At 36.0% G+C, this 25,823-nt stretch overlaps 1 protein-coding gene across 1 annotated transcript in view; it reads left to right on the top strand.

Moving 5' to 3' along the window:
- The window catches only part of DNAH14 (dynein axonemal heavy chain 14), a 261,709-nt gene that overhangs the window by 40,766 nt on the left and 195,120 nt on the right, over positions 1–25,823 (top strand). The window contains 6 exon segments of the mRNA XM_027775206.1: positions 3,940–4,103; positions 7,416–7,760; positions 13,942–14,283; positions 15,272–15,641; positions 18,071–18,261; positions 21,376–21,621. Of these exon segments, the coding sequence (XP_027631007.1) occupies positions 3,940–4,103; positions 7,416–7,760; positions 13,942–14,283; positions 15,272–15,641; positions 18,071–18,261; positions 21,376–21,621 (1,658 nt within the window).

The raw sequence follows: 25,823 nt of genomic DNA, 5'->3' as shown, positions 1-25,823 counted from the left end.
TTCTTGTGGCTATGGTAAATGGGATTACTTTCTTCAGTTCTGTCTCTGTCTGCTTGTTGTTTGTATATAGAAATGCTATAGGTTTTTGTAAGTTTATTTTATATCTTGCCACTTTACTGTATGCATTTATTACGCTGAGAAGTTTCTTCGTGGATGCTATTGGGTCTTCTATGTATACAATTATGTAATCTACAAACAGAGATAATTTCAGCTCTTCTCTCCCTATTGGAATGCCTTTTATTTCCTTCTCTTGTCTGATTGCATTGACTAGAACTTCCAATACTATATTGAATAGGAGCAGAGAAAGTGGGCAACCTCATCTTGTACCAGTTTTTAGTGGAAATGCTTTCAGCTTTTCTCTATTCAGTACAATGTTAGCTATAGGTTTTTCATAGATAACTTTTGTTATGCTGAGAAATTATCTTTCTATGCCAGTTTTACTGAGAGTCTTAATCATAAAGGAATGTTGTATTTTGTCAAATGCTTTTTCTACATCAATTGAAATGATCATATGGTTTTTACCTCTCTTTCTGTTAATATGGTGTATTACATTTATGGTTTTGTGTATGCTGAGCCACCCTTGCATCTCTGGGATAAAGTCTACCCAGTCATGATGAATAGCCTTTTTTATGTGCTGTTGAATACAGTTAGCAAGTATCTTGTTCAGAATTTTTGGATCTATATGCATCAGAGATATAGTTCCATAGTTTTCCTTTTTTGTTGTATCTTTATCTGTTTTGGGAATGAGGGTAATGGAAGTTTAATAGAATGAATTTGAAAGGGTTCCTTCCTTTTAGATCTCTCGAAACAGTGTGAGTACAATCCATTTTAGAAATTTTCCCAGATGACTAATGATCTGTCTTTCCTATTATTCTTTATAAAATAACCCATTTCTCATTCCCACTAATTTGAAAATTTGAAATGCCACATTTGTTATTTATTATATTCTTTTTTTTTTTTTTGAGAGGTTTTTGCTATAGAGCACATGCGCTTGCCAGAAAGACAGAGAGAGACAGAGAGACAGAAAGTGAAAAATCACCCCCCAGGGGGGATGGCCATGCTGCAATTCCTTCTCCTCCATTCTCCTCTCAGAATCTTGGGCACGCACACACACGTGCCCGGCGTGAGTTTAAGCCACCAGGTCCAGGACTTGAACCGTGGTCAACTACATGGAGTCCAGCAACATAGCCATTGTGCTAACTGCTGGCCCCTATTCTGGTATGTTTTTAAATTTTGCTTCTGGACTTTGCAGCTGATCTGTCTGTATTCATGCACCAGTAATATTGGGTCATCGGAAAAATCATGACACATATTTGCATAGAAAACCAGAAAAATACTTCATGATTTTCCCAATGATCTACTGTATTGTGTTAATTATTACAAAGTTTTATAATACTTCTAGTACTTTTAGTATTTGTTAACAGTCTCTCTCTCTCTCTCTGTGGTACAGTGAATTGTGGGTATAGTTTTATAGATTTTGACAAATTTACAGTCACATATCTACCGTTACAGTTCCATATAAAACAGTTCCATCATACCCAAATTCCCCTGTGTGGCTCCTATGTAATCAAACTTTCTCCCAACTAATTATACCTTGCAACAGCTAAACTGTTTTTTGTCCCTAGTGTCTTGCCTTTTCCAGAATGTTATAAAAATGAATATGGGGACCAGCAGTTGGAGTAATGGCTATGTCGCTGGACTCCATGTAGTCGACCATAGTTCGAGTCCCAGGCCCAGTGGCTTAAACGTGTGTGCCCAAGATCCCAAGAAGAGAATGGAGGAGAAGGAATTGCAGCATGGCCATCTCCCCTGGGGGTTGATTTCTCACTTTCTGTCTCTCTGTCTCGTTCTGTGTTTCTGGTGAGCACACACTTGTACCCTATAGTAAAAACTTCTTTTATTTAGAAAAACCATTTAATATTTATCCGGCCCAGCTGTGGCAGCACACACTGCTAAGACAATGTGCTCTGCAGGCTGGTACCACATGAGAGGCCTGAGTAAAATTCCTTGTACGATCTAAAGGCCTGGTGGGAGTTGCACCTGTAATGCCAGTGACTTGGAAATGCTGAAGCAGGAAGATCACAAGATGAGACCCTGTCTTCTTTTAAAAAACAATATATTTATGTTGGTGCATAAAATAAGCAGTTTATTCCTTTTATTGCTGAGTTATATTTTATTGTCTGGATATAACACAAATTGCTTGTCCATTTATATCTGGGCTTTTTTCCAGTTTGGGACAATTTTTAATAAAATTGATATAAACACTCACATACAGGTTTTTGGATAAACATAAATTTTTCTTTTTCTTGAGAACGTATGTAAAGATGGGATTGCTGGGTCATATGGTAGGTATATGCTTAGCTTTATCAGAATAGCCAAATTGTTTTACTAAGTGCTTGTATCATTTTATATTTCCATCAGAAATTTATAAATATTCCAGTTACTTTGTATCTTTGTCAGCACTTAGTATTGGCAGATTTTTTAAAAATTGGGGACCAGCAGATGGCATAATAGTTACATCACTGAACTCCCATGTAATTGACTGCAGCTCAAGTCCCTGACCTGGTGGCTTAAAACACATACCAACAAGTGTGCGTATGTGCCCAAGATCCCAAGAGGAGAATGGAGAAGGGACTGTGGTGTGGTCATCCCCCCAGTGGGTGATTTCTCACTTTCTGTCTCCCTGTCTCTTTCTCTCGGATGAGTCCATGTGCTCTATACCAAAAAATCTCTCTTTAAAATAAAATGTAGTCATTCTGATAAATGTATAGTGATATCTCATTGTGTTAACCTGCATTTGACTAGTAATTAATATCACTTATCATGCTAATTTGACAACTATATATCTTCTTTCATCAAATGTCCTCTTTAGATCTTTGACTTGTGACTTGTTTGGTTTTTTTAACTGAGTATTTGTTTATTAATTGTTGGGTTATGAGATGTCTTTATAAGTACCCTGGATACTAAGCCCTTTATTAGATATGTGATTTGCAAATATTTTCTCCCACTCTGTGCCTTATAGTCCCATTGTCTTTTACAGAATTAAACTACTTAATTTTGATAAAGTATAGTTCATCATTTTGTTTCTCTTACGGATTATGCTTTTGGTTTTATATCTAAAAATCACTTGCCTAACTCAAGGTCTCAGAGACTTCCTCCCAGAGGATTTATAGATTTGTGTTTCATATTTACGCATATGATTCACCTTGAGTTGATTTTTGTTTAAGGTGTGAAGTATAGGCTAAGGCTATTTTTTGTTTATTATTTTTGGCTATGGACACCCAGTTGTCCAGCTAGACTATAAACTCCTTGAAAATAATGTCCTTGGGACCAGCAGTTGGCATAATGGCTATGTCGCTGGACTCTCATGTAGTTGACCACAGCGTGAGTCCCGGACCCAGTGGCTTAAACTCATGCTGGGTACATGTGCGTGTGTGCCCAAGATCCCAAGAGGAGAATGCAGGAGAAGGGATTGCAGTATGGCCACTTTCTCACTTTCTGTCTCTCTGTCTCTGTTTTTCTGGCAAGCACACATGCCCTACAGCAAAAACCTCTCCAAAATAATAATAATAATAATTTCCTCTAATATTTGCATTCTTATAATGAAATAATACTCTCCACACAGTATTAGGTCATCAGGAAAGTCATGACATACTTTTCTCTGTTCTCCTATGCAAATATGCATCATGACTTTCCCAACAACCCAGTATGTACATGTCAAGTACTTGTTAACTGAATGACTTATTCTTAGTTATTGTTTTAATTATACCTCTCACCACCTGAGCAAGTTATCTATAAGTGGTTATTTTGTTTTATCATATTAAATTCAAACCTTTATACTACCTTTTAGTTCAAAAATTTAAGATCACATGGATAGTTTTAAAGTGTCACTTTCAGTGAAACTTCTGAAAATATTTCCATTTGATTTATATATTTTAGCTACAATTACTCCTCTTTGCCAAGATTGCCGCCTGACTACCTTTACTGATATGGTTTCAATTATGGATTTACCTAACAAGAAAGAAAGCATAATGATAAACAAACAGAACAGATGGCCAGATTGTAATATCCTTTTTGAAGCAGATCCTGACTACCAAAACAAAGTAAGTTTTAAAACAATTTGTCTTAGAGGATGTTTAAATAACAAAAACCCACTAAAAATTCTTAATGACAGTATCATAATTCATGGAAATTAGAAAATCATTTCCAGTAGAATTGAAGAAAACAATCCCCCCTTTATTTTTATAAAACTGAGTGATTTTTAAAAATTATTTATTCTTATTTATTCATTCACTTATTATTATTATTTTTAATTTGACCAGAGAGAGAGAGAGAAAGAGAGAGAAGGAAAGTGAGAAAGCAAGCCACCAGGTCCAGGACTTGAACCGTGGTCAGCCATTTGGGAGTGTCCAGAGCCTTAACCACCACGCCACCTGCTGGTCCCCACAATCCCTTTTATAATAGCCACAAAAAACATAAGATACCTAGGAATACACTTAACCAAAGAAGCCAAAGACCTCTGCAAGGAAAACTGCAAACAACTAAAAAAGAAATTTAAAATGACACAAAAAAAATGGAAAGACATCCCATGTTCCTGGATTAGAAGAATGAATATTATCAAAATGTCAATTCTACCCTAATTAATCTATACATTTAACATGATCCTGATCAAATTACCAGAGATATTCTTCACAGATTTAGAAAAAACAATCATAGAATTCATCTGGAATCATAAAAGACCCTATATGGCCAGAGCAATACTGCACAAAAAGAGAGTAGGAGGCATCTCACTCCCTGACCCAAAAATCTATTACAAAGTTGAGATAATCCAAACAATATGTTACTGGCACAAAAGCTGGCATGTAGACCAGTGGAACAGAATAGAGATCCCACAAATAAACCCCAAGACATATTGCCAACTGATTTTTGACAAAGAGCACCAGACAATCCAGGGTGGGGGGGGAGGAAAGTCTCTTCAGTGAATGGTTCTGGGAAAACTAGGTATCTACCTGCAGAAAAATAAATCTGGACTCCTATCTCTCACTATTAACAAAAATCAAAGATCTAAACCTAAGACCTCAAACTATAAAATTACTGGTGGAAAACTCAGGGGGAAACTTTTGGAGATGGCAGAGTAGGTAAAGACTTCTTAAATAAAACCCGTTAAAGCACAAGCGATAATCCTGAAAATGTACGAGTAGGATTACATCAGGTTTAAAAGCTTCAGCACAGCAAAAGAAACAATAATGAGTGAAAGAGACAACTCTTGGAATGTGAAAATATATTTGCAAACTCTCCTTTGGATAAGGAACTGACAACCAAAATATACAGAAAATTCAAGCAACTTACCTGCAAAACAATAATGAATCCAATTAAAAGATGGGAAAATGAGCTGAACAGACAATTCTCCAAGGAAGACATATGAACAGCAAAAAAGGGTATGAAAAAATGTTCATCTCTTATTATAAGGAAAATGCAAATCAAAAACACAATGAGATACCTCCTAACCCTAGTCAGAATGGCTAAGATTAAAAAATAAAGAACGATATGTGCTGGTGAGGCTGAGGTAAAAAGTGAACTCTCCTACACTGTTGGTGGTAATATGTATTTAATAGAAAGTGGATGAATATAGAAGATTTAATGCTAAGCAAAGCAAGCCAGACTATGAAAGAGAGGCATTGTATGTCCCCACTTAACATATACTGAATGTCTACACTCTATGGCAGAAACTGGTAGTACAGTAATTAAATGTAAAAAATAAAATAAAATTAGGAAAAAGTTTTTTAAAAAAGAAAAGAAATTGGGAACCAGCAGTTGGAGTAATGGCTATGTCGCTGGACTCCCACGTAGTCGACCGCGGTTCGTGTCCCGGACCCGGTGGCTTAAAACTCACGCCGGGCGCGTGTGCGTGCATGCCCAAGATCCCGTGAGGAGAATGGAGGAGAAGGGATTGCGGCGTGACCATCCCCCCTGGGGGGTGATTTCTCACTTTCTGTCTCTATGTCTCTCTCTGTCTGTCTGGCGAGTGCACGCGCCCTACAGTGAAAATCTCTCCAAAAAAAAAAAAAAAAAAGAAAAGAAAAGAAATTCACTTCCAGTTATCTCCCCACTAATCTTCCCTCTGAACTCTCCTCTGTATATTCTGTTTTTCCAACTTCCATTGTAAAAATGAACCTTGTCTTTTATGACTACCTCATAATAATGCATTGCCAATAAGTTGACTTCCATGCCCCAATTCTTCTCATTACCATGTAACAATTATTTTTGTTCAAATTCACAAAGGACTCTAATTGGCTTATCTTGGGTCAGGATTACAGTCTTTCCTGAGTCCAGCAGGTAGTATGGTAGTTAAAAGTACTGGATTCCATATGGCTAGCTGTGTAGGTAAAGTCCCAGACCTGGAAGCTTAAAAAACACACCAGGCATGTGTACATATACTGCCTGCTGGTCTCAGGAAATCCTTTGGAGAATGGAGGACAATGGACAGTGGCACAGCCATACCCCCTAGGAGGTGCTTTCTTACTTTCCCTCTCTTTGTCTCTCTAGTGAGTACATGTACCCTATAGCAAATTTTTTAAAAGATGAAAAGAAAAAAATAAAGAAAAGGATCACATCCTATACAAATCAGCTTGGTCTCAGGTGAGGTCACATAGTAGACAGAAATGAGTCTTTTCTAGGACATATACTCTAAAGCAAGGTAAGAAGCAAGAAAATAAATGGTGTCTATAGTATATGGCTCAAAAAAACATGTTAAAATTATGAAGTTAAATAATCTAATAAGCTATTATATAAAAACCAAATACTAGAAAGGTACTTAAATTTCTTTTTTAAGAAGAATTATTAATTTAATTTTATTTATTATTATTTTAATTTAACCAGAGAGGGGGGAAAGTGAGAAAGCAAGCCACCAGGTTGGGGACTCAAACTGTGGTCAGCCATGTGGGAGTCCATTGTCTATACCACCAGTTGGCCCCCCTAAATTTCTTAGTCTTTTTTCTTTTTTTAGTTTCCCCTCCCCCCCATGAAGCCTGTGTGCTCTCTGGAGAGACAATGAGAGGGAAAGTGAGAAATCACCTCCTGGTGGTGATGGCCACACCACAATCCATTCTCCTTTTGGGATTTTGAGTAAGCACACACATGTGCTTGGCATGAGTTTCAGGCCATCAAATCTGGGACTCAAACCACAGTTGGCCATGTGGGAATCCAGTGCCTTAACCACTACACCACCTGCTGGTCCCAAAGTCTTATGCTTTTAAATATTTCTTAAAGTCATAAATGTTAGATATTAAATAGACATTCTTAACAAAATGAATTCCACATAAGACTATTATCTTAGCAGAAACTATTAGCATATCAGACCACACTTTTTTCACTCTTAAAAATTCTGACTAACTTTTTAACATATTTATTTACAGATTGTCAGTCTCCTAGCTATTATTGGAAATTCAATGGGCATAGTAAATGTTTACAGCTACAAGTTTATAAAGTATTGTACCATGGTGGAGGAGGCCAAAATCATGAGTATAAAAATGTCATCCATGGGAGAATTAACTTCAACAGAGTTTAAAACTATACTAAATACATTCAGAAGCTATCTTAGACAAATCGTGAATATGACTATTGAGAAACGCATTGGTATTTTCAACATCATAAGTCTTGATTACCAGTCAGAATGCTTACCATATGTTGACAACATAGTCCGTATGACCAATACCCGATTGCTATCTGTAATTGACAAAAAGAATGCAAATCTATTGGAAGTAAGTACTTTGAAATTTTCTATTGTATAAGATGATTTCATATTTGATTACAATTTTAAAATACATACTTAGAAAATATACATGATAAGTATTATCCTCAGAAAATTCCAAATGTATATAACATTTGTTTGTGCCTTTGATCAAATAACACTTCCTCAGAAAAAACTTTCTCTAATCACATCTAAAATTGCATTTCTTATCACTTTCCTCCTCTTTTCCCTGTTTCATCCTTGTAAGATGCATATCTACCTGAAATTATGCTATATATCTCTTAGTCTGTTCATCATTTCCTTCACTAGAATGTAAGTTTCATCAATTTATGAAGTATCTGAAATAAATATTTTAATATACGAAGATATTGGGGTTCTACTGTGTATTAGGGTTTATCACTTTTTTTTTTTGAAGAGGTTTTTTTGCTATAGGGCGCGTGTGCTCGCCAGACAGAGAGAAACAGAGAGACAGAAAACGAGAAGTCACCCCCCAGGGGGGATGGCCACACCGCAATCCCTTCTCCTCCATTCTCCTCTCAGGATCTTGGGCACATACGCACATGCACCTGGCGTGAGTTTTAAGCCACCGTGTCCGGGATGCGAACCGCAGTCAACTACATGGGAGTCCAACGAGATAGCCATTACACTAACTGCTGGTCCCCAAGGGTTTATCACTTTTAAGGAAGGGTTCTGGGCAGGCAGATCACCTCTGAGACAGCAGCAGTTTAGAGTTTCTGTGGAGATTGCAGAACTGAGAAAGAATGAAAATCTGGGAGCACCCAAAACCAAATAACCTACCCCTCTATTAGCTATTCCTCCCATCCTATCACCCATATAACTTTCTACTACAGACAGATACTAGTAAACCATTGTCTACATAAGCACCCTCGGTAGTACCTCAGACCTGCTTAAGAATATGAACTTATATTAGTAGTTACTATATGTTCATTTATTCAATTTGAACATTTATAAAGCATTGATTTCATGGTAGGCACTGTACTAGGCCTCTAGAAGATAATGGTGAGAGAGAGAGAGAGACTCATTCTTGCTCTAATAGATTCTAATCTATCAAATTCCCTTTAGGATTTTTTGGCAAAAGAGGTTTGGTGATAATTAATTCTCTTAACCTTATTTGAGAAAAATCCCTCTTTCATTTTTTGCCAGGTACGGTACGCTGGGCTGGTGGTATTATTTTTTTTCTTTTCTTTTGGCATTTTGAATACATCATTCCTCTCTCCATTGGACTGCAAGGTTTCTGCTAAGAAATCATTGCTAGCCATTTTGGAACTCCTTATACGTTACTTGCTTCTTTCCTCTTGCTGCTTTTAGAATGTTTGCTTTGTCTTTGCTTTTTGTTTTTTGTTTTTTGTTTTCCAGCTTGATTATAATGTGTCTTGCCACAGTCTTGTTTGGATTGAGTCTGTTAGAAACCTTTAAACTCCCTATATCTGAATATTTACATTTTTCTCCAGATGTGGACAAATTTCTATTCTTTAAATAAACTTTCTACCCATTTACCTACCTTTTTTCCCTTCTTGAATTCTTATGACTCAAATATTTGTTCTTTCGATTCTGTCCCATAAATCCATAAGCTTTCTTCCTATTTTCCCCCTCTTCTCACAGTATATTTTCAAATAATTTGCCTTCCAAAGAAACCATGACGTTTCTTCCTTCTTGATCAATTCTATTGTAATTTTTGTTTTGTTCATTGTAGGTTTTCATCTAGAATTTTTATTAGTGTCTATTATTATTATTTTAATCTCATTGAAGTTCTCATTCTGTTCATTTGTTGTTTTCTGGATTTTTTGAATAATTACTTCTGTGTATGTTTTTCCTTTTTTGCATTTGAATAAAAGATTTATTATTTTCTCAGGATAAAACAGGAAGTTAGGGAAACACTATATTCTATAACTCATATTTGTAGTTGGTCCTAACCTTTTTTACTACAGCTATCAAAAGTCCTAGCTGTTTAACCAGAACCAAGGTGTTCACTCCATAGATTGTATATTGACACTGAAGGACTGCATGTTTTTTCCTGAGAGAAGCGTAAGACAGAGAAGTTGCTGAGAGAGCCATCTTTCTAAGTATCCCCTCCCTTTCCATTCTTGAGAATTTTCTTGAACTATGCAGCTAGTCAGCACTTCAACCACAAACCTCATGTCCCTATAAACCAACCACCACCCTTTCTCTGTATTTTCTTAATGTTTATTGAGCTTCCTTAAAACAGTTTTTTGAATTCTTTGTCAGTCAACTCATTCATCTCTGTTTCTTTGAGGTCAGTCACTGATGCTTTAGTTTTTTTCACTTTGGTCATGTCATGTTTCCCTGAATTTTTTTGATCCTTGAAGCTATGGATTGGTGTCTATGCATCTGAAGAAATAGGCAAGTATTCTAGGCTTTGTGTACTGGCTTTGTTTGGAAAATCCTTTCAACATTCAACCTTTACAGATTTTGAGCAAGCCATCTGTTGTGGCCCATGGAGAAGCTTGCCACTGGAATATATGGTTGGGCTGGACTGGTATCCTGGGTGAGCCGGAAGGGAGACCTAGAACCTACATCCACTTCAGTAAATCTATTTATTGTGTTTATTGGGGGTAGGTCTGCAGCTTGTATCCTCAGGGACCAGCCTAAAGCCCATGATTGCTAGGGCTGGTATGGCACTAGTACAGTCCTGAATCCCTGTGCTACTAGAGGTGATACAACACTAGGGCAGGTCCAAAGCCCAAGATCCCTGGTGCCAACTTGCTGCTGAGAGCTGTGTGGAGCACAAGGCCTCTGAAGTCAACCCAGTGGTGGTATGGACTAGGCCATGCAGACCTGAAACCTGGGGCTGTGTAGTAAAGCCTGGAGCCAGGGAGAGTCTGGAGGCTCAGTATACAACAGATATTAGCATCAAGTTTGGAGCTTTGGAGGCCTTGCCCAGTTCTGGTTTTACTGGAGCAGGTTTGGTATTTGAATCCAAGACAAAGTCTTTTGTTCATTTCCCTGTCTTTCTCCCAGATGGACAATATTTCCATGCTAAGCTACATGGACTTAGAGGAGGGGTGAAATATATATCATAAAACTGTGCTTCCTATACTCTTCAATATGTCTTTTCATATTTCCATGCTACACCTAAGTATTGTGATCTCTCACTTTTTTTTTAAGAACTTGTGAAGGTATATTTGTATGTGAATAGTGGTTCTAATTGATATTTGATGTTTCTACAGGGCTACAATTACTGGACAGTCCTATTTCACTATCTTGCTCCCTATTACTATCTGTAAAGGTCTTAGAGTTTCTGGAACACAGAAACACTAAGAATAAGATTTCTAGAGTTAGAAGAAGCATGGATTTGGTTCCAGAAAGTTGTTTCTGTACGACTGTTTAGGAAACTGTTCTGAAAGTTCTGTTTATTCATCTTCATTCTGACCACTGTATGACCTAGATGTATTCTTTTCTTAAGGTTTTGGGAACTTCCTTTTATATAGTTAAATACATTTCTTTCCATTCCTACTTTGATAATTTTTTAATCATAAATAAATTTTTATCTATTTGTAACTATAGTTATTGAGATAATCTTACAGTTGTTTTCCTTTTAATTGAAGAATTACATTAATTGGGACCAGTAGTTAGCACAATGGCTATGTTGTTGGACTCCCATGTAGTTGACCGTGATTCGTGTCCCGGACCCAGTGGCTTAAACTCACGCCGGTCGCCTGTGCATTTGTGTCCAAGATCCTGAGAGGAGAATAGAGGAGAAGGGATTGCGGAGTGACCATCCCTCCTGGGGGGTGATTTCTCACTTTCTATCTCTCTCTTTCTGTCTTTCTGGTGAGCACAAGCGCCCTATAGCAAAAATCTCCCCCCCCCCAAAAAAAGAATTACATTAATTGACTTTTTGTTTTGTCTTTGCCATAGGGCACATACATGCCCTCACTAGAGAGAGACAGAGAGAGACAGTGAAAGGAAAAGTGAAAAACCTTCCCCCCAGGGAGGATGACCACACCACAATCCCTTCTCCTACATTCTCCTCTTGGGATTATGGGTATGCACTGCACACATGCCTGGCATAATTTTCAAGCTGCCAGGTCCAGGACTTGAACTGTAATTGGCTATGTGGGAGTCTAGCATCTTAACTACCATGCCACCTGCTGATCACACATTAATTGACTTTTTAAGGTTAACTTCACATCCAAATTGATAAATTTAGCTTGCCAGTGCACACACATACAATTGTTTTAAGATTTTTGCATTTATAAGTGAAATTGGTCTATGACTTTCTTTTGAGAAAAGAAAATCTGTTTTATCTGATTTTGAATCACCATATTAGTAATATCATAAGAGAAGTTTGAGTATATTTCATCTTTTTTCTACTCTCTTACTCTATACAAGATTGGAATTATCTGTGTTCTTTGTGATATAGATATGTATTTAAAAATATTTTTGACACTTATTTTGATTTGTGTTTGGAATGAAGAAAGTTGTGTTTACTCAGTCAGCTTTTTTTTTTTTTTTTTTTGGAGAGGTTTTCACTATAGAGTGCGTGCGCTCGCCAGACAGACAGAGAGAGAGAGACAGAGAGACAGAAAGCCAGAAATCACCCCCCAGGGGGGATGGTCACGCTGCAATCCCTTCTCCTCCATTCTCCTCTCAGGATCTTGGGCACACACGCACACGCGCCCAGCGTGAGTTTTAAACCACCGAGCCCGGGACGCGAACCGCGGTTGACTATGTGGGAGTCCAGCGACATAGCCATTATGCTAACTGCTGGTTCCCCCATTCAGTCAGCTATCTTGATCACTCTGGATGTACTTTCTATATGTCAGACAAAATAATATGCTTATTATTTTTTTACTCAAAAATACAGATGAAGACACCTACTTTATGAAAGTGAAACTACTTGCTTAGGTTTACAAAGTAAATACTGGAACTGTGAATCAAACACAAATCTTTCTGACTTTAAGGCCTCTTCATGTAAACTCTGATAAGATTCACACAGACATATGTACATCATAGTAAGATTTCTGAAAGATTAAGAGTTATTATCTCTGGGTGATGGAATAATAGGTGGTCTTTTTTAAAAAAAAAAACTACTTCTGTATTGGAATTTTTGCATGAGTAACTGTTTTATAATCTAACAGAATAAAGTGAAAAATTAGAAACCTATAAAAATGTACTCAAAACTGTGAAGATTGACAATTGAATTGACTTTGATTCCAAAATTAAATAAAATTATAAGTATTTACTAAGACCCTTTGAAGCATGAAGAAATTATATAAAAAATTTTTAAGTCCAGTATGGAAATTAATTTAAAAACTTAATTAAATGATATATCCATAGTCTTCTGTATAATATCAGTAGATATTATACATATAGTGGATAAAAGTACGATAGAAAAAAATAGGATTTGGAACCAGATTTGGGTTTGAATCAAAATTCTGTAACTCACTAAATTTCTAGTCTTAAGACTATTGAATCCCTTGGAGGCTTAGTTTTGTCCAGTTCAAACTAGGAAAAATAACACATGATTAGTACATACAGTATCTGAAAAAAGTAAGATCATGTTCCTAAAGAACCTTGCACACATATTTTTAAAAAGTGGTAGCAATTATAACTCACTGTTCTCATTTCAATCATGCCTGTGCTATTTATCTTATATTTATATTTTTAGAAAACTATTATTCATAGTAGTTCTTCTTTTATGTCTTTGTAATGTTTATTTTATATGCAATATATGTTCAAGTACTTTCCATTAACAATAAGATGATTCGGGACCAGCAGTTGGCGTAATGGCTGTGTTGATGAATTCTCATGTAGTCATTCACGGTTCGGGTCCCAGACCCGGTGGCTTAAACTCACCCCAGGCATGTGTGCATGCGTGCCGAAGATCCCAAGAGGAGAATGGAGGAGAAGGAATTGCAGCGTGGCCATCCCTCCTGGGGGGTGATTTCTTGCTTTCTGTCTGTCTCTCTCTCAAGTCTTTCTGGTGAACGCATGCACCCTACAGAAAAAAAAAAAAGAAACTCACAAAAAAAGGAGGATTTAATCATGTTAATTAATCATGCTCCAATATTTAAATATTTAGAATTATGTTTATACATCTTTATTTTTTCTGAGATTATGTAAGTTAGAGAAATTAGAAAGAATTAATTTTCCAAAATAATGAGACAATCATTACAAAATTATAATTGACACATTAATGATTTTAGGTTATAGAATCATCTTTGCAACAGTTGGAAAGTGATCCCACTGAAATAGAGGAATTTGTGGAACATTTTACTTTTTTGGATTCTATTTCCTCAAAAATAATAAAATTAGAAAAAGAGCATCAAACAATTTCTCAGCTATATTCTGTTGCAAAGCTTTATCAGATCTACATTTCAGAAGAGCAACTTGCCATATATAAAATTCTCCTTATCAAGTTTAGTCAACTAAAAACATCTATGAAGCTAAGCAAAACAAATAAAGAAGCTGTAATAACTAAATTCAGAGATAATTTGGAAGCATATATCACTGGTCTACGAGTTGATGTTAGTAATTTAAAAGTCAAAGTAAGTTGGTTTTCTGTTGTTGTTTTCCATTAAAAACTTGAACTTAGTCTCTTGTAAGAGTAGGCATTTGGGTGTTTGCTTTCTGTGGAATCTTGGCTAAATAAATCGTGTGTTTTTTTTATTTGTTTGTTTTGAGAGGTTTTTACTATAGGGCGCGTGTGCTCGCCAGACAGACAGAGAGAGACATAGAGACAGAAAGCGAGAAATCACCCCCCAGGGGAGATGGTCATGCCACAATCCCTTCTCCTCCATTCTCCTCTCAAGATCATGGGCACACATGCACACGCACCAGGCGTGAGTTTAAGCCACTGGGTCCAGGACGCAAACCATGGTCGACTACATGGGAGCCCAGCGACATAGCCATTATGCTAACTGCTGGTCTCAATTTAATACAAATATTATTAACCTGGAATTCATAGATAAAATGTTGGTAATTTGTAAACTCTGAGAAATAAAGTTAATCTCTTGGCCCAGCTGTGATAGCTCACACTGGTTGATGCTATTACTTAGCCAGCTGAGGCCACATGTGACTCCCAGGTTTGATTCCAGCCCACTGTAAAAAGCCAGGCACAGTGGAGCACAGCTCTAGACCAGCTACTCAGGAGGCTCAGGCAGGATTGCAGCATAGTGAGACCTTGTCTTAAAAAACAAACAAACAAAAAAACTTTATTTACATCAACCTTTAATTGGAAGTTAAGATTTTCTTCTATCATGAATGAATGCAGGCAGCAAACTGCAGCAGAGCTGGAGGTTTTTATTACAGATTTTAACAGATTGCCAAAGAGGCCCATGACATAAAATGGGCTAAAAAGAAAACGCCTGTCATCTTTCCGGGCTTTTGTTTTAGACCCAGTGATGATCATTCCAATTTTACTCACTTATCTTGTTAAATCTTAGATAATATACCAAAATGCTTTGACTATCTGTAAAACATGTTTTATGTTCTGAACATTTCAGTCTCTTAAACTGTCCTACTGTTATTTTTTAGATAAGAACTCCTATTCTGTTATTGGCTGGTACTAGAGTAACAATAGCAAAGGAAATGATTCGGACTCTGTCAGAGGAAGCTACAAGTTTAGCTCACAAAGCTAAAGCATACTCAAACTGTCACGACCGTTTTGAAGATTCCCAATCGCATATGCATTCCCTTAATATGGAAGAAATTATACAGCTTGTGCTTTCAGAGGTCTCTGACATTGAATGTGACTTAAGCTTAAGGAAAACACTATGGGAAACACAAGAGGAGTGGGGAACACTCTTTTGTGAATGGAGAAATTGTACTCTTCAAAGTATTGATGTAGAATCGGTACAGAGATACGTTTCCAAATGGATGCACACAATCTCTATACTAGAAAAAGGTAAAAGTGTGTTTCTCAAATTTTCCCACCTTGCTTTACACACAATATGCCCTTTGAGTAGCAAGGTCATTGTCTTTGGTCTTGTTTCTTTACCTGTTTCCAGGGGCTGACCATTTGGGCTGGAGAGACAGTACAGGACTGTACATAGGAATTATTTGTTGAAGAAGAAAGAGATGAAAATTTGGCAAAAAAAAACCCAAAAAACAAAAACTTAAATTTAAGTATTTAATAATTTCTGTATCCATTCAAAGATAGAACCTGGTTAGAACCATCAGACATTTCATCTTGATTCTGATTCTTCTTTAGGGTATTATTGGTCAGAGATATTTTGATGATAAGGGCTCTCTTGCAGAACCTTTCTTTATCTAAGTCCTAACTGGGTATGTATATAGTATCATTTGAACAGTGAGGAACACAACTAAAAAGTTATTTAAGAGGGTCCCTGGGACCATTAGTTAGTTTAATGGCTATGTCACTGAACTCCCATGTAGTCAACCGTGGTTAGAGTCCCTGACCTGGTGACTTAAACTCACGCCGGGTGCATGTGCGTATGTGCCCAAGATCCTGAGAGGAGAATGGAGGAGAAGGGATTGCAGTGTGGCCATCCCCCCTGGGGGGTGATTTCTCGCTTTCTATCTCTCTGTCTCTCTCTGTCTTTCTAGCAAGCGCACATGCCCTATAGCAAAAACCTCTCCAAAAAAATAATAATAATAATAATAGAGGGTCCCTTATGCTAATCATTAAATTTGAAATCTTGCCAATTAAGAGATACTGCCTTGTTATGGGGTTTTGTATCATCACATAATTTTCAAAGGGAAATTTGTTTCGTCTGGACAAGAGAATATCTTTGCTCTTTCCTATTTTTTTAAAGACTCTCCTTACTTTTCTAAAAATAATATTTTATTGTTTTAAGAGGAGGGTAAATCCAGTTGTCTAGAATAACTTTCACAATGCTATCTTGATCAGAAGACAGAGAGATACTGAATATGCCAAAAACGGAGTTATAGCACAGAGACTAAAGCCAGGTTAAGACTTCTTCCTTGTGGTTCATCTATACCTCAAGCTAAAATTTCTTCTCCAAAAAGGTCAGGAAAATACTTTATTTTGCTTGTTTTTAAATATTACAAAACAATATTTTTGTAACAATATTTAGAAAAACATTTAGAAAAGAAAAACTAGGGGTAAGTCATGGCCTCGTGTAACAATTATTTTGTGTATTTCCTCTCATAATTTGTTATGCAAATATTTCAGAGAATAATACACAAATTAACCAGTAGACAGCACCTTCTTTTGTCCATAGTTTCATAGATAAGATCTCACTTTTTGGCAAAGTATAGACTAGCACAAAACAGTTATTCTCTCTACTTTCTATTTAATTAGGTGTTGAAAAACATTTCACTATTCAGTATGGCTTTATAAAAGAAGCCCCATCTGTACAAATTGGTTTGTCGAGAGAATGGGCTTAGTTTTTAGTTCTCCTGATCCCCCAAATTGGACTGTTTCTCTACTGCCTCCCCTTTCCCTTTAAAAGCTAAGTAAAAAGTTTATAAAGTTTAAACCTTCCATTTTTTAAGTTTTGAGTCCTGTGCCTCAGTCAACCTTTTCAATATCAGAGAATAGATCAAAGCTGGTCTATGGCAACGTTGTCACCTACATTTTCTACATTTTGGTATTCAAATATTTTCTTTATGAAATGATTACAGTGGTAGATTTTTTTTTCTCTTGATGTTCTTCCTTACTCAGCTACATTTAAAAGACTAGAACCTATGACAGTCTTCTTTCTATGTATGTGTACTTGTCTATCTGTGTATCTACTTTTTCACTAAGAATCTGTGAAAGCTTGTGGTAGCTGGCTATTCTGGTATGAAATTTTCTAAGATAATTTTTTATTTATTTTTGTATTTATTTTTTGGAGAGGTTTTTCCTATAGAGAGTGCACGCTCGTCAGACAGAGGGAGAGAGACAGAGAGACAGAAAGCGAGAAATCACCCCTCAGGGGGGATGGCCACACCGCAATCCTGTCTCCTCCATTCTCCTCTTGGGATCTTGGGCATGCATGCACATGCCCCAGCGTGAGTTTTTTAAGCCACCGAGTCCAGGACTCGAACCACGGTCAACTACATCGGAGTCCAGCGACATAGCCATTACGCTAACTGCTGGCCCCACAAAATAAAAGATAACTTGACTTATTAGTCTTTGGTTTTAGTGACCAGTCCCCATAACTATTTCTCTGTATTTTAATCCATAGTTGCTTCTTATGTAAGGGTGATATTAATAAGCTTCATTATCTAATATTGTTTTAATGAAGACTAGTAACTGATAAACTAGAATTACATTCGCAAATTTTAAAGAAAAATTCTGATTTTCTAAATTTGATTTTTGGTTTAAAAACGTGATGAACATATTGTCAGACCTATCATTATTTACAGGTTTACCTAAAAATGATATGGTAACACATCTTAAACAATCAGTGACCGATTTTAAACAAGAGCTGCCTATCATCACAGCTCTGGGAAACCCATGTCTCAGGCCAAGGCATTGGGAGGCTCTTCAGGAGATTATTGGAAAGTCAGTTTCCCTTGATAAAAACTGTACAGTAGAGAATCTTCTAGCCCTCAAGGTAAATAAAAATAGTTTTTTAAAAAAATGAATGAAATACCAGAGGGACCAACTTTAAATAGGTAAGTTAACTCTATAAGGACTAGGAATTAGAAAATGGAGACATTTATAAATTGCCTGAGAAAATAAGAGTATAGTATTAGTACATTAGTAGACAGTATAGGTAACAGGAAATTAATTTGAAAATATTGGGTAAGGTATTCATTATGTTATTATTATCTACACTATAATACTTTTTTATTTTTAATGCATGAAAAATGAAATTCTATTATTGTTTAACAGTACTACTTCTTATAGAGAATATATTTTATATGAATAGAGAAATCAAAACTACTGTATTTTGCTGTGCACATGTGTATGCATGACCGAGATCCTGGGAGGAGAATGGAGAAGGGATTGCAGCATGGCCATTCTCCTTGGGGGGGTGATTTCCCACTTTCTCTCTCACTGTCTTTGTCTCTTTCTCTCTGGTGAGTGCATATGCCCTAAAGCAAAAATCTCTAAAAAATTAAAATAAAACTACTGTATTTCATTTTACATAAAATGAAACATATTAAGAGCATGTTAGAATAACCCCACCAATAAATCAATGTTATATTTAAAATGCATGCTTAGCAATGTTAGAATAACCCTGTCAATAAATCAATGTTATATTTAAAATGCATGCTTAGCAACTAGATTTGCAATGAAACTTTTATTATTAAAATATAATTATTCCAATATTTCATGATAAAAAGCTTTCTGTTTTCATTTCTAGCTTACAATAAGCTTCATTTATGTTTAATGACATAATATAATTTAATTAAAACCAGATTTATAGCCTATAACTTTTTACTAAATAACTTGTTATAATGAGGACCATGAGAAAAAAATTTTGAAGGTTTTTAAGAAGACGACTTTAATTCATTTTAAACATTAGATTATTTTGTGTCTAAGCCTAATAGTAACCTCCTTCCTGGACTCTCGGTTCACATATTCAATTTTCTTTTCCTTTTTTTTCTGTTTTTTAATTTATCAGGTGGTGCTTTTGCTTACCAAAGAGAGGGAGAGATAGAAAGAGAAGGGGAGGGAGAGAAAGTGAAAAAGCATCTCCCATGGGGAATGGTAATGTCGCAATTTCTTCTCCATGTCTCCCTCCTTTCAATATTTCGGGTGCACACAGACACATTCATGACAAGCTTTTCCAAGCCTTTGGATCCTGGACATGAACTGCACCATTGGTACTGGGGGCTCAGCCTCCTTAACAATCCCACCACCAACTGGCCCCCAGTTTTCTATTCAGTATCTCCACTATATGTCTAAGAGATATCTTAAAATTAACATGTCTAAAATTTACTTTCTATTCTCCACCTCCCAAGTTCTGCTCTTTTTTGTTGCTATTGTTGTTAGAGGTTTTTGCCTAAGAGAGTGTGCAATCACCAAAGAAAGAGAGAGACAGAGATAGTGAGGGGAGAAAGTGAGAAATCACCCTCCAGAGGGGATGACCATGCCACAATCCTTTCTCCTCCCAGGGTCTTGGGCATGCATGCACATGCACCTGGCATGAGTTTCAAGCCACTGGGTCTGAGACTTGAACCACAATCGGGCATGTAGGAGTCCAGCAATGTAACTGCTAGGTAGAGGGGAGCAGTTGGTCGCCTACACTGGGTTGGTGGCCAATACTACCTTAAAGGGTTCCAGTAAGCTATCCTTACATTTCTAACATGAATTAATAGTTAAAAAAAGGAAATTCTGTTCAGGGTTTGGAGGGTCGAAATTAGGATATTTCAACATCTAAACAAAAGGTAACAAGGTCTTCAGCCTCTGTAATACCATAACCAGAAATTACAAGAACCTCTTCTCCTTCTTCAAGTTAATTATAATTATAATAGGAATAAGGAGGCAATCAGTTTGTAATCTCAAGTGAACCCTAAGAGTTCCTGGATGCTTTTGGTCATCCTGTGGAAATTTGACAGTTCAATTCAGTATAATGTAGGTGCCTAGATGGATAGAATTTGGCCCCCAAACTCAGCTTTCATTTATTAAAGCTTGCATTTCTTGAGGGTGACCCAGAGAGGGTGGTCATCCTGACAACTTTCCAGGATAGGTACATTATAAGTTCATTTGCAGTCCTATCAAATCAATAAATTATGATGTCATACAGTTATATGACAGCATCTGTCCAAGACGTTGTATAGACTCTGAAAAAGCCTATCACATGAAAACCCTGTCATAAAGTAAATGAAGAGGAAGAAGTCAATGGTATGAATATGATGAACACTCTCACTTTATAATTCATCATTTGCACAAAAGCCATGTGCTTTATAAGACATATAGGTGATTAATTACAGGCATTGAGATCCATCTGAACCACCTAGATATTACCAAATGAACTGAAAGATATATCAAAGTCCCAAACTTTGATCATAGAGATTTGACAGGGTTAGATTAATTTGGCCAAAATGTTGCTTTATATATTATCAGTGTCTGGATTTCATTTTTAGCAATCTCAGAATGTTAGCTGGAGGCAAAAAATTTTTTATTCAGCATAGAACTTTGATGATCCTATGGTTTCTTATCTACCTTAGGTTCAGTAAGCTATGTTAGAAGGTTAATCTCTCCCTCAAAGCTGCTACTTAAAGCCATAAGTTGTTGTCAGGCCCATAAGAGAGATGACAAAAATAAGTCATATCTATTCATTGTTCTCATTGAGCTGCATTACCAAAAACATAGGGATTAGGCACCATTCTTTAAACTCATGCAGATGACATATCCAGCAGCTTGAAGAAACATGCCAGGTACATATGCCCAAAGTTTTGAAAGAAGGGAGAAAAGGAGAAAGAACTGCAGCATGCCCATTCCCCATGAAGGATGCTTCCTCTTCTCCCCCACCCCCAGTGAGTACATGTACTCACTAGCAAAACAAAACAAAAGAAAATAAGCTTAAAAGTGCTATGTTATAAAGATTAAGCCATGAAGGGCTAGGCCATGAACTCTGATTAGGATGTAAACATAACTGGATTCAGATCTTTAATTTTTTAGACATACCTTTGAAAATGTGCTTTTAAATCTCCCATTTAAAATGTATCAATAATTACTTGTTCCTCTAGATATTAAAGAATTTTATTCATTTTAGATGTTTCAGTATGAAAATGAAATAAATGACATATCAACCTCAGCAACTAATGAAGCTACTCTTGAAAAAATGTTATTCAAGATTATTGATCTGTGGAACACTACACCTTTACATTTAGTTCCTCATCAGACAGAGGCTTCCTCTATACTAATAGTTTCATCTGTAGATGATGTACTAACTCAGTTAGAAGAGTCTCAAGTCATACTTGCAACAATTAAAGGATCTTCCTATATTGGGCCCATTAAGGTAAATATAATGGCAAAGGGAATATGTTTTAATTTTCTACTGTTTTATTTAATTTTATGCATCTTATAATTTTGCATTTGCTTTTGAATTATATATATCATTCATATGATTGTTCAGAAATGAAGTGGAATATTTAGCCATTTGAATACTAAAAACAATGTTTTATGGAAACATTAATTTTTCATTAGGAAATGTCTGAAGGTTTCATTCAGGTGGGTAAAATAAATTTAGAATATATAAAATTATGACCTTATAAACCATGACTTTTACCGGCAAAAGTCAGTGTTTACTGATTATTCCTCACTAGGCAGCGTACATACATCTAATAACATAAGTAAGAACCATTTTTAAACTTCTGGAGATATTCAATAGTAAAATTAACATAACAGATTACACACAAAGGTGTATATATATGTATCTATATAGATAGATAGAAAAAGAGAAGTATGCACCTAACAAATAGAATTCATATTATTTACAAACACTTAAGGAAATGTCAGTTATTGGACCTTAGAGAAAAAAATTACAAAAAATAGGATTAAATTAAATAGAATGTAATCTCAAACCACATGCAGTAAGATTTTTTTTAAAAATCATAAAACAGCAATAAAGGTAAACAAAACACCCATTAAAAATGTAAGTTAAAAACAATCATCAGAATATACAATAAATGTAATCCAAATTTTTTATATTTGGAAATTAACAAGGTGGCCAACTGCAGTAATGCAGTGATGGCATGTTACTCTGTAATGTTGGAGCCATATGGAATATTGGGGTTTGGTTCCCAGTTGACCATTATGTGCTGGGTGTGCACACATGCCTGTGATCCTGCCGGCTGGGAAAACTGCAGGAAGGATCACAGAGTGAAACTCTCTGTTGAGGATGCCTATGTCTATCTTTCTCTCAATGAACAAATAAACTTTAAAAAATAAATAAATAATGAGAAAATTAATACAAAACTTTGTCACAATTGTCTAGATCCCTATGAAAATAAGTATTTAGAGCATCATATGTCTGTATTACAGAGTAAAATGGGTTTAATAAATGATAAACTAGATAGATTCAAGATGCTAAAAATGAACAGCACAAACATACAGACTTCCACTTCCAAGAAAACTGATATATAGATGCTATATTTACCATTCTACCAAAATATCCAAAGTAGATAAAACAAATTATATGGAACAATGGTTTTCAGGACACTGAACATTAGGCAATGAAGGATAAGGATCCCTGAGAGGGAGAAACAAACAAGGTACACCTATGCTTGTACCAACTTATTGCCTTTTCTTCTAGACCTTGACTGAAGGAAAAAGATATAAATCCAGATAAAATCTGGTAGACTCTGATATGAAAGGATGCTGCTGAATGTCTAGAGAGGCAGAGGAGGTTGAAGTTTGTAGACTCAAGTACCAGGAAAGACAGAGTTGTACCAAGAGAGAACTTCAGAGGTCTGTGAATGGTCCCTACTCAAGTATTCAGCATACACAATCAATGGCACATGAATGTGAAGAAACTACCAGAGGAAACAAACACTTGAGAGAATTCAAGTGGTTCAGACAGTTCTGGAATAATGCTTGCACCAACCAGTGACAACAGAAGTTCATCATACTCATAATTCATGAGCATTAGAGAGAATACTCAAGAGAGTTTTGCTACAGTAATGTGAAATAATGAGTCCTAGACTAAATGCTGCTCTTGTCCTCCCTAACAAATCTTAGAAGCAAGATTCAAAATACTGAAACTGTTTCTAAGTAACTTGACTGTATCCAAAACAAACTACAAGACAGTAGGAATACAAAAATATCCAGTACACAGCAAGTTAAAATTTATAATGTCTATAACCCAATTAAAGATTACCAGACTTTCAAAAAAATTGAAAAAGAATTCATAATGAAAAGAAAAACTAGTCAATGTAAACTAATTCTTAACTAACTCAGATCTTAGAATTAGAGATAAGGGCAGTAAAAAGTCATAAATATAACCTATATATTAAAAAGTTAAGTAGAGGGAACAGCAGTTGGCGTAATGGCTATGTTGCTGGACTCCCATGTAGTCCACCATGGATGGAGTCCTGGACCCGGTGGCTTAAACTCACGCTGGGTTCATGTATATATGCGTGCCCAAGATCCCAGGAAGAATAGAGAAGAGATTGGGGCGTGGTCATCCCCCAAGGGGTGATTTCTTGCTTTCTGTCTCTCTGTCTCTGTCTTTCTGGCGAGCGCATGCGCCCTATAGCAACCCCCCCCCCCCGCAAAAAAAAAAGTTAAGAAAAGATGTAGATACTATTTTTAAAAGACAAAAATTAAACTTCTAAAGAAAACAATATCTGAGATGAACAACACATTGGATGGAATTAACAGATTTAAAATTGCAGAATACCTAGGAACAAACCTAACCAAAGAAGTCAATGACCTCTACATGGAAAGCTATGAAAAACTAAAAAAAAAATAAAATAAAAATTGAAAATGACACAAAAAAGTGGAAAGACATCCCATGTTCTTGGATTGGAAGAATTAATATAATCAAAATGTCAATTCTATGCAAATTAATCTACATATTAAATGCAATCCCAATCAAATTAACAGGGATACTCTTCACAGATTTAGAAAAAACACAGAATTCGTCTGGAATCATAAAAGACTCTGTATGACCAAAGCAATACTGAAAAAAAATAGTGGAATAGAAGGCATCTCAGTCCCTTACCCCATAATATATTACAAACTTGGGGCCAGCAGGTGATGTGGTGGCTAAGGTACTGAACACTCCAATATGGTCAACCCATGGTTTCAGTCCCAGACAGGGTTGGGATTACATCAGGTTAAAAAGCTGCTGCATAGCAAAAGAAATATTAGAATGAAGGGATAACCTTCATAATAGGAGAATATATTTGCAAACTACACCTCAGATAAGGGACTGATAACCAGAATATACATGGAACTGAAGCAGGTCACCCAGAGGAAAAATTTAAAAAGATCAACCCTATTAAAAGAGGGACAAATGAGCTGAACAGACAACTCTCTAAGAAAGGCATGCAAACAGATAAAAATCTATGAAAAAATGGTCAATATCCCTTGTCATAAGGGAGATGCAAATCAAAACCATAGTGAGTACCATGTAATCCCAGTTTGAATGGCTAAGATTTAAAAAATAAAGAATGATAAATGCTAGTGAGGCTGTAGAGAAAAGGGAACTCTCCTACACTGTTGGTGGGAAAATAAATTAGTACAGCCACTGTGGAGAACAAGATGAAAATTCCTCACAGAACTACAAATAGAACTACCATATGATCCAGCAATTCCACTCCTGGGTTTTTCTGCCCAAAGGATGGGAATGCACTCTTAAAAACACTTGCACATCCATGTTTATTGCAGCATTATTCACAATTGCTAAGACATGGAACCAACCCAATGTCCATGAACAGACAAATGGATTGAAAAAGTGTGGCACATATACACTATGGAATATTACTGAGCCATAAAAAAAAGGAGAGACCCTAGCATTTGCCAGAAAGTGGATGAATATGGAAGATTTACTGCTAAGCAAAGCAAGCCAGATTATGAAAGAGAGACATTGTATATCCCCACTCAATATATACCAAATGTCTATACTCTATGGCAGAAACTGAAATATTAGATGGAATAAAGGCATGGAGAGCAACTGAGGATATCAGAGACAATGTGGGAGGAGAGTGGGAAATGGCAAAGAGTAAAAAGGAGGTAATCAAGGGGCAAAAGAATAAAGCAAAACATTTAAGAAACAGAAAATGGAAAATTATCTATTGATGATAATACGTATGGTAATATCTGTGTTAGTGACATTGTGTAAAGTATTTTCAACTCGCATGCTGTGTGGCATATATCATGTTGGGTAAAATCTCTTTACAAACTAAATGATGTATAATGAGTGAATGTGTAAATAATAATAAATAATAATAACAATAAAAAGATACTAGTTGAAAAAATGTTACCTATACAATATAATTTTCTGAAATTATCAAAAGAATGAAGAAAAACTAAATGTCTACATAAAACCTTTCTGGAAGGCAGTATTAAGTTAAGAAAATAAGAAAGTTACAAAATAATGTGTATAAAATGACTGCATTTATGTAAACCATTAAAAATAATACATGTACATATGTGCAATAGTGCTTAAAGAAAGGACTGCAATAATGTGCACACCAAACTCCTGATTATTTCCTC

Source organism: Tupaia chinensis, unplaced genomic scaffold (genome assembly GCF_000334495.1).
Source record: "Tupaia chinensis unplaced genomic scaffold, TupChi_1.0 Scaffold000532_1, whole genome shotgun sequence".
Taxonomy (NCBI): Eukaryota; Metazoa; Chordata; class Mammalia; order Scandentia; family Tupaiidae; genus Tupaia; species Tupaia belangeri.
Note: the sequence above shows the minus strand (reverse complement) of the source record. Positions and strands in the feature narration are given on the sequence as shown.